The following is a 10,507-nucleotide window of genomic DNA, read 5'->3' as shown; positions in this document are numbered from 1 at the left end:
TTTGCATGTTTTTTTCTTATTTCAGGATTAATGGGGAAGTTTCTACTATTGCATCAAAGTTTGAAACTGAGCCAGTATCAAAACCAAAGCTAGATTCTGAACAGTTGCCCCTTAGACCAAAATCAGTAGACCTTGATTCACTTATAGTAAGGACCTCCAAAGAAACAGGTAAGTCAGCATGGACAGCAGTGGTGCAATAAAAAAAAATCGTCAAAGAAACTCTTTAAGAGATATACATATGCGGTTTTTGTGTGGATAAAGTTGAAATTACACAGTTGAAATTTGTTTAAAATTTAGTAGCCAAAGTAGAAATAATAAAAGAATCTTCTTGATAAGTAAAATTTTTCTGGTCCTTACTGATCAGACTTTGTGGTTTCTTACTAATCAGAGGACTGAAATAGATATTAAAAGATGATCCATCTATTACTCCCTCTTTATAGTGGAATGACTGTGCTACCCAACCTAGATATGAATACACTTTAGTTTTAAAAGTTTAGAAATGAGATGGTGTAGACTTTCAGTGCCAGCATTAGATTATATTTCATAGGACTTTAAATTTCTCCTCTTAATCTAGAGATACTTTTGTTTCCAGTATAGGAAAATATACTTTTTCGAATAACCCTTTTGCTAAATTTTTTTAAGCTTTAGGACTGATTTTTCAGCTTAATGATATCTTTGTCTAGTCTGTACTTCTTCCTTTTTTTAAAAAAATACCTATTATTATTTGTAAAATGGAAAACTTGAAACAGAGAAGTCTTGATAGTTTTCATTATTAAAGGCATTGTGTCTTCATTACTTTCTGGTAATTTTTAATATTTTGTATAGTGCTTTGCATTTGTATTTTGTTTTTTTAACTTTTTCAAAGCACTTTCTCAGGTATGTTCTTAGTTTAACTCTAGGAAACAGATGCTTTTTCCCCCCTATTTTATCTCTAAACAAAGTAAGCTACAGACATTAAATATGCACTATCCATAAATCAAAGGAGAACTCTAAATTTTCATTTTTACTCTGTGGTATTTTTAAGAAATCTTAATGTTTTAATTTTTCTAGCTTCATTGTTAACATTTCATGTTTACATTTAAACTTCAAGGCCAGTTACACTTAGATGTTTTTCATTACCTTATTATAAAATATGCTATTACATTTCACGTTTTTTCAGGTGACCTTATTCTTCCCTCTTTCAGTTTGCAAATGCAAAGTTTCTGACTTAAAGTGTGGCCTCCTTTCAGTCTTTTTATTTGAATATCTTATAGATCCTTCTGTCGTATAGTTGGATCCCGCTTGCTATGGATGAAGCTATATTTACTACTAATTTCTGGGAATTGAAATGTTGATTGTATTTTAGAGAAATTCATTGAAATTTATTCAGTATATTTTATATGGTGAAAATTACCCTTATTAATTGTTCAATAAACAGAAAAAGAATCCTCATGTTTTAAAAGATCTTACTCTTTTTTATTGAGCTTATTAGTAAATAGAATTTGATCAGTTCATATTGTTTTCTGTTTGATTTAAAATATAGCTAGAAATGTGTTTCATAAGTTATAGTTGAAGAAAAGCAGATTATTTAGCCAATTTTAACTCTGGAAATAAATTATTGCAACTGTATTTTTAATTTTCACAAATTTGTGGGATCTTTATCACACAAGTCTTTAAATGTTGATGGACTCCCTTTGGGAATTGAAGGAGTAACATCTGGAGTCTGCATCTGTTGCTTTGTATTCATCTTGAATGTTTTATTTAGTTTACATCAAGGTAATGGAATTTTTTTTAAATTTAGGTAAATTACAACATTTTCTTTTTTTCAAAACTTTTTCTATATAGAGTCACAACACACTGCCATATTTCTAGTAAAAATAATATGTGTAATAATTTCAAACTATTGATGATTGGAAAGTTATGTTTTTACTTGGTTTGGGGAGCCCTATTGCTATCTTTTATACATAGCTGTTATTTACTCCCCATATAGTAAACAGAGACTTTGTGGAACAGGGTGTGAAAACATCTTATTTCTGATTTCTTCTTTTCTTCAAATAAATAAGGAAATAATCTAGAGATGCTGAGACTTACCCAAGTCAGAAAACTAACAGCTACTTTCAGGCTGCTCTTCTTTATTCCTTCCACTTAATTGTACTACCTTTAGTGTACTACACTTAGGCCCTGTAAAGTTCAGAAAATACAAATGCTGGGAATTTAGTTCATGTTAAGTATCAGATTATTTACTGAGCAAGTTTTATATCCTCAGTAGTGTTTTAGGCACAGTTGCATGCTAAGATAAAAGGCATAATTGATGGAAGTAAATAGTGTATGTCCTAAACATTAAATCAGAGATTCCTGCCACCTTTTTAAGTTAGACTATCATATATTCCTAGTATTAGGAATATAAAAGTGTTCTGTCTCTTCTGTGATGTTAATACTTTAAAAAAAGTATTTTGGCTCAAATACAGCCTCAAATATAATGTGTGAATCTAGCCTTTTTAATATGTTTTTGAAAGTTGAAAACATACATAAAAAACGTATTGAAAATTTCATTATTATGTACCATGATAATTTGAGGTGAAATAATAGAAAGTGCACTGACTTTGTTAACAAAAGGGGTTTTATTTATTAGTTGATTGCTGATAGAAAGTTTCCTAATGTTTTTTCCCTTAACTAACAATGGAACGATTCAGTACATGTATATGTCTACTGGAGTACCTGACATGGAAGTTATTACAAATGTTAGTTTCCTTCTTTCCTGCCTCTTCCATTGTTAATTAAACCCATCCTATTTTGTTTTTGTTCTAATATCTAAAGGATATAAATCCCTGACTCCATTCTCAGATATGATTTTCTTATTTGTAAAGTCATATGTAAACATTTATGTGTATATATAAACTATGTATATAAATACAGACTCTGACTTTTGTACATGTAAGAAAGACATATCCAGAACACTCAGATTTTCTTTTTTTAATGACATGACATAACTTTTTAGTTTCTTCATATATATTATCATAGATCATGTAGTTTTATAAATATCAGAGCTGTTAAAAACTATGCTTACAGTTTTTTTTTTTCTCTGTTACAAACACTTCCTCAAATTGGTTTAAGGGAAATCTCAGTACCACTACTGATTAATAGTAAAGCTTGTGTGGTCCATGTATTTATAAAATCGTACATTATCTGTAAAATAAAATTATCTTCAACTTAGTTTTAAAATATAAGATAGAAAATTTTATAGTAACATGGCTATTACATTAAGAAAGCCCAACTGATGAAGTTTCCTTACAGTGTAGTATTTTTATCTTTTGGTGGTTTTTCTGTGGTAAGATTTTCTATGATTAAAAGGCAATTTTATGCCTGTGATCACAGCACTTTAAGAGGCCAAAGCAGGAAGATTGCTCATGTCCAGGAGTTAGAGACTAGCCTGGGCAACATAGTGAGACCGTGTCTCTACAGAAAAAAAAAAAGAAAGCTGGGCATGATGGCACAGCCCTGTAGTCCCAGCTGCTAGGGAGGGAGGCTGAGGTGAGAGGATTGCTTGAGGCTGAGAGTTGGAGGTTGTAGTGAGCCTTGATCATGCCTTTGCCTTCCAGCCTGCATGATAAAGTGAGACCCTGTCTCAAAAACAAACCAAAAAAAAGCAATTTTAAAGAAACGTATTATTTGACGGTAGCATTCATTGTTGAATAAGGAAACACATTTCTTTTTCTTCTTGTTTATTTGATAGTTGATCTATTTTCTAAAAATTTCTTTTCCAATATTTAATCATTTCTTCTGGAAATAATTTATGGTGGAATTTTTCTAGTAGGTACCTGTTGAGTAGCATATACTATAAAAAGTCAGCCTATATCTAAACCAGAATTTTAAAAAAATTGGTTTCTAATAGTTTCCTTGATCATGCCATATTAAAGACTTGTAAGTATCATATAAGGCATTAGTGAATTTTTATTTATGTATGAAATATTTTAAAGATAGTATTGAGTCATATTTTTATAGTGAGATATTTTGAAGTAATATTTAACATATTTTTCTTCTTTGATACCATAGAATTAAAATTGATTTTCATCATTGTAATTTCTATCGTGGGCTAAAGACTAAAACTTGACTAGAAGTTGATTTAATTTTAGTTATAACTACAACATGCTGATTTATTACTCTGGCCTCTTAAAGCACTAAGCCATCCTTTTGGAAGCTGTCTTGGTGTTCAGTGAGTAATAAAACAGGACTTTCTAGCTTAATGCATATTGAAATCAATACTAATATTAATTTTTCCCTTGAAAGATGAAGGAATAAACCTAAAATCTAATACACATCTTGTGTAAGTTAGATAACCTGCAAATAGTTATATGCCAAACATTGAAATGGTTTTATTCATTCTACAGCTGTTCTTTTTTCCTGTTTTGTAAAATAATTATTTTGGTTTAGTCTTTTTTCTAGACATTCCTATCCTTGACTTTTCTTTCCAGATTTTGTTTCCTAGCCTGTTTGCCATGTTTCCCTTCTTACGTGTCAGGAAATTATTCTACCCTTCTCCATTTTGGTAAGATGAAAGTTTATAAAGCAATCAAAATAGTATTTTCAATATAAATAGGTGGTGCACATTGATTTTTCTTTGTAATTTTACTGAAAGTGTACTTGTCTGTCTGTCTATTTATTCTAACCCTTTTGGTTTTCCATTTTTAGAGAAAATGAAGTTCATTTTGGAAAAGTTTCCTGATTCGTTTCAAATATTCTGTTGATAATTTTTTTTGAAGAAAATTGGCAACCATAAAAATCAGTTTATTTTCTCTCCAAATTGGATATTTCACTTTGCTTTTTAAAAATTTTATGTGTTCCTAGCAACATGCAGATTGTAAGTGGCTGGCAGAGTGACAGATGTGATTGCAAAAGCCAAATGATTGTCATGCCTGTTATGCCATGTGTACAGCGTAAATCCGTTGTTATCCCTCTTAGGTAAATTTATAAGCATTTAGATAAGTCATGAGTCCAAAATGTGCACTGTTCCTTTTTACTAACCCAATGGCTTAAATGGAGAACCTGAGAGAGTTTTAGAATAGTAAAGTTACTTGTCTTGGTGTCGTAGTTCAAAACTGGACATACAGAAGACATTTTACACGAGCATGGTGTATAATTTTGTAAATCTGTGTTTTATTTACCCTTTCAGTTTCATTTTTCTTTGTCTTTTCCTGTGTTTTTCTGTTTGTTTCTTTTTCTTTCTGCAAGTTGCTTAAATATGCATTTGAAAATAATCTCTATAGGCTGAAATGATTGGATTGTACTTGTTAAGGTTTTTTCTTTGTGGATTATTAATGCACACATCAGTGTAAAAGCAATTTTCACCCTTCAAACTACAACATATTTTAACATCTTTTAAAAATACTGATTGCTTTCTTTATGATATTTACAAATAACATGACATTTAAACATATATTTAAATTCAGCCTTCACATTATATAATGCATTTTTCATTGTCATTTATTATTATGGTTTGTTATATTTCATGATTACTTACAATTATCTAAAGACTCAAAACAAATATTAAATCAAGCATATTAGAGTATCTGTTTTAATGAATCAGCTTAGTAAGTTGATACAAGTGAGAACACACAAAGAAATTGATAGAAAAAATTAAGTTATCAGCCAATTCTTCTAGTTGTTATAAAATGCATATTACCAAACAGTGATGCCTCTTTTTCTGCCTTACCTTTGTGTCCTCCATCCCTTAAAAACATTCTCTAAATAAGTAAAGTTGATGAATAAATTTTGTGGGCAGTGATGAGTATCTATATCTTTTTAAAGAGACAAAGAACATATACATATCTGGTAGAAAGTATTATAAACACCTAGGCAGATGGTAATGTGAAGAATTAATGCAGATCTGGACGGTTAGACCAAAGGAATCTACTATTAGGTAGAAAATTTTGGCTGTGGTTAATATCCTGAGTTTGGAATCTGAATTAAAGGAAGGTTATATTGAAAATGGAAGTATCTGTAGTAATGTACCTTTTGGGTTCTTGATTCATATATAGATATCTGGGCTTCAGAGTTAAAGACATTTCCTTTAGCAAGACTTCTGAATCATCTAGAAAAAGGCAAAGTATTACATATCATTGTTTTAGAGTAGATTTGTCCTGAAACCCAAGTTACCGGGTCAAAGGTCTGCCAGCCTTTGATGATGAGGAAGTAAGTTGGTAATCCATGTAGCTTTTTTTTTTTTTTTTTTGGAATCTGATTTGCCTTAGATTTGAAGCCATCTTATGATTGCTAAACATGATAATGTCTAAGCAAAGGTGCAGTGAACTATAAACAGTTTGAGTCCCACCTAATACTGTGCACATACATATACACATAAAGGGACATTAAATCATGCTTTTGCTTTATATTGAGAAACACAAATCGAAAGTGGCAGGGTGCCAGATAAAGTTTAATTCTTAACATTCGAATATTCTACTTCTTGAAGTTCAAAACAATTTTACATGCTGATTTTCTGAGATCTTGTAATTTATTATGAGTTTAAGAAGTAGATCTTTGTTAGGAACTTGATGAGTTTTTTATGCTACTACATTTTATGATACAGATTTTTCACTAAGAGCTTTTTGTTGAGGTCTAGGTCTCTACTGGAAACAACCTTTATAGTGTTAATAAAGTCATATACTATATAAATGTATCAGGTAAAGAGGATTTTTTTTTTTTTTCTTTTAAGGGCGAGTGTTGTTTTCCAAATGCATATGAAAAGCACAGGTCAATTTGTGAATTCTTCAGAGTAGTGGTACTCTTTTTAATTTATAGTTTGTCCAAAAACTGAAACATTATTTTTTACCTTTAAAAAGGTACAATTCTCTTAGTAAATAATGTTTATTTTTATTTTCTAGATGTTGTAAATTTTGATGACATAGCTTCCTCAGAAAACTTGCTTCATCTCACTGCAAATAGACCAAAGATGCCTGGAAGAAGATTGCCGGGCCGTTTCAATGGTGGACATTCTGTGAGTTCACCTCATTGTCTTAAACTACAGTAGATTTAGCAGATGCAGAGTCCATTTGAAGATAGAGGATTTGTAGCTCTACCTCAGTTTAACAATCGGGATGATAACTGTTATACTTAAGTGGCAAATGCTAGTATTTAAAGAGATAGAGGGAGAGAGCTGTGTTCATTCCAACAGGGTCTGGAATGGAAGGTTACAGAATCAAAAGGAAATTATCATGAGGCTGTAGCCACAGAGCACAGGGTCAAAGGGTGACAAAGAAAGAACCTGTTTAATTTGTCTTTCAACAACAGTTACTAAAATTCAGCAGATACTCACTTTAGGAAAGATTGAGAAAAATTTTTCCCCTGAATTATTCAGTTTTTTTTTTCTTTTCTTTTTTCTAAATTTTAAAAATTAACTTCAGCAGATACATAATAGATGTGTATATTTATGAGTTATGTGAGATATTTTGATAGAGGCATGAAATGCATAATAATTATATCAGGGTAAATGCGGTATCCCATCACATCAAGCAATTGTCTTTTGTGTTACAAACAATCCAAATTGTCTTCTTAGTTATTTTTAAGTGTACAATTAAATTATTTTTGACTGGTAGTTACCCTGTTATGCTACCAAATAATAGGTCTTATTCAGTTTTTTGTACTCATTAACCATTCCCCTATTCCTACCACCACCCGACTAACACCCTTCCCAGCCTCTGGTAACCATCTTTCTGTTCTCTGTCTCCATGAGTTCAATTGTTTTAATTTTTTTAGTGAGAACATGCAAAGTTTGTTCTTCTGTGCCAGGCTTAGTTCACTTAAAATAGTGACCTCCAGTTCTATCCACGTTGCAAATGACAGGATCTCATTCTTTTTTGTGACTGAATAGTATTCCATTTTCTATATGTACCACATTTTCTTTATCCATTTGTCTGTTAATGGACACTTAGGTTGATTCCACTTCTTGGCTATATTCTTGTGAATAGTGCTACAATAAACATGGGAATGCAGATATTCCTTTGATATACAGATTTCCTTTTTCTTGGCATATACTTAGCAGTGCTGGAACAGATGGTAGCTCTATATTTAGTTTTTTGAGGAACCTGCAAATTTTTCTCCATAGTAGTTGTACTAATTTACATTCTCCCCAGCAGTGTGTGAGGGTTCCCCTTTTCTCCACATCCTTGCCAGCATTTGTTGTTACCTATCTTTTGGATAAAAACCATTTTAATTGGGGTGAGGTAATAACTCATTGTAGTTTTGATTTGTATTTCTCTGATGATCGTTGTGAAATATTCATTGTTTTTATAGTACTTATCCTCATGTCTAAATGTATTAACTTCTTTGTGTGCTTTTTCTACATTGCCTGGAGTACTGGTGGTAATGTAATGTTAATATATTAGCTCTTAAACACTATAGTACTTTTAAAATTACCTAAATGGAGAAAATCCTTGCTGCTAAGAGGCAAGCTGTTTTTGCCCTCAAGATACGTAAATATGTTATTCAGCTTGAAAGTATGTAGCATCCTATTAATGATAATGGGATATCAGCAACAGTAGCAGCTGAAAAATCCATAAAAGTTACTTGTTTTATTATCCAAAGACTTACTACCTTTTCTTTTCTTTGGTCTGTTGTGTCTCTTCACTTCTAAAAAATCATTTAGCCATCTCACAGCCCCGAAAAAATCTTGAAGTTATCAAAAGACGATGACAGTGCCAACCTAAAGCCATCTGAATTAAAAAAAGATACATGCTATTCTCCAAAGGTGAGGTGCATTGTGGGTTAAGGTTTGTTGACTTTCTGGGCTTCTTTGTGGACATCAAACATAGGTAATTTAAGGTGTTCTTTAGGAAGAATTATTTCTCCTGCCAAGAAATGAAATAATTACTGCTAAAAAATTGAGTTGTTTAGCTTCGTCAGACTATTTTCTGCAAATACTTTTGAAAGAGCTTACATTTTAATTGAATAAAATAAATTACATATTTCATATTTTTAAAGGCATAGATCTCTGCAGCTATTTCATTTCTCCATTAAGCATATATTCTTAAGGTCAGAAATGAACACTTGTGTAGTATTTACCTAGCTTGGTGCTTAGTACAATAATTAAGCATTCAGTATATACTGGAATGAATGGCAGAATACTGTATGTACATGAATCCTTTCATCTGTTACATGTGTTAGATGTCTTGTCAAAATTTTTACCATTTTTATTTAACATAGTTTCACCACAACTGACACATATTTAAGGTCATTTAGATTTCCTCCCAAATTATTTCTCTATTTCATTTCAGGTCATTTTTGTCAGAGTGTTTCCAATTTATTAAATACACTTAGTCTGATTCTCTCAGCTGTCAGCAGTCTATTGAAATTCTATTAAAGTGACTTGCTATTTTTTTAGTGAAATAGTTTGAGGTGTCAGGCTATGGACTCATTTTAGTGACTCTTCTTGAACCTATTAAATTGTTCACAATTACTTTTAAGTGAAGCTCTTTGGACATTCCGAACAGTAAGTATTGAATATGGAAGAAAAAATAATACCTTTATAGTGCTGTTACGTTCTTGCTCCTGTTTCACTAGGCGAGCCATCCATAATATGCATTTGATGGGTTTTTCTTTTTTCCTTTTTTCTTCTGTTAATGAAATTGTCATTTCCTACAAACACCACTAATGATTATAAATTTATTCTTTAGTTGTCTGGCGGTTTTTCCAGTTGTGAACATCAAATTGCTTTTGAATTTCCAAACTTGCCATTTATCTTGAAGTACTTAATTGTTTTTCTTCTTGATGTAAAAATCTTTTGAACTTAAATATAATATTAAAGTCAGAAAAAAAAATTTTTGTGTGTTTTCAGCCACCTGTGTACCTTTCAACACCTTCCAGTGCTTCTAAAGCAAATACAACTGCTTTCCTGACTCCATTAGAAATCAAAGCTAAAGTAGAAACAGATGATGTGAAAAAAAATTCCCTGGATGAACTTAGAGCCCAGATTATTGAATTATTGTGCATTGTAGAAGCACTGAAAAAGGATCACGGGTAAGTAGCCCTTCTTTTCTCCTATGAGTACTACTTAACCCATGCGTAAAGAATTTTTTTTCAAACCATATTAAGTAAAAATCTAATCTGTGGCAGGGTGTGGTAGTTCACTCCTGTAATTCCAGCACTTTGGGAGACCAAGGTTGGAGGATTGCTTGAGTCCAGGAGTTCGAGACCAGCCTGGACAACATGGCAAAACCCCATTTTTGCAAAAAAATAAAAAAAAAAAAAAGGAAAGAAAGAAAAAGAAAAAGAAAAAGCCAGGGTTGGTGGCACATCCCTGTAGTCCTAGCTACTCAAGAGGCTGAGGTGGGAGGATCTCTTGAGCCTGGGAAGTCAAGGCTGCATTAAGCTGTGAACATGCCACTGCACTCCAGCCTGGGCGACAAAACCAAGACTGTCTCAAACAAAAGTCTCTGGTATGAGCAAATATATTTTCAAAGAAATTTTCATTAACAATGCTTTTCTCTTTTCGGCAAAAAAGTTAAATTGGTGAAGTTATTCTGGTAGCTGGATTGTG

The 10,507-nt window shown here is 31.8% G+C and overlaps 1 protein-coding gene across 1 annotated transcript in view; it reads left to right on the top strand.

Moving 5' to 3' along the window:
* Positions 1-10,507, top strand: part of CD2AP (CD2-associated protein) — a 158,328-nt gene that overhangs the window by 127,425 nt on the left and 20,396 nt on the right. The window contains exons 13-16 of the mRNA XM_011960437.1: positions 26-168; positions 6,858-6,970; positions 8,618-8,719; positions 9,806-9,987. Of these exons, the coding sequence (XP_011815827.1) occupies positions 26-168; positions 6,858-6,970; positions 8,618-8,719; positions 9,806-9,987 (540 nt within the window). The remainder of the gene's footprint in view (positions 1-25; positions 169-6,857; positions 6,971-8,617; positions 8,720-9,805; positions 9,988-10,507) is intronic.

The sequence above is a fragment of the Colobus angolensis genome, unplaced genomic scaffold (assembly GCF_000951035.1).
Source record: "Colobus angolensis palliatus isolate OR3802 unplaced genomic scaffold, Cang.pa_1.0 Scaffold51, whole genome shotgun sequence".
NCBI lineage: Eukaryota > Metazoa > Chordata > Mammalia > Primates > Cercopithecidae > Colobus > Colobus angolensis.
Note: the sequence above shows the minus strand (reverse complement) of the source record. Positions and strands in the feature narration are given on the sequence as shown.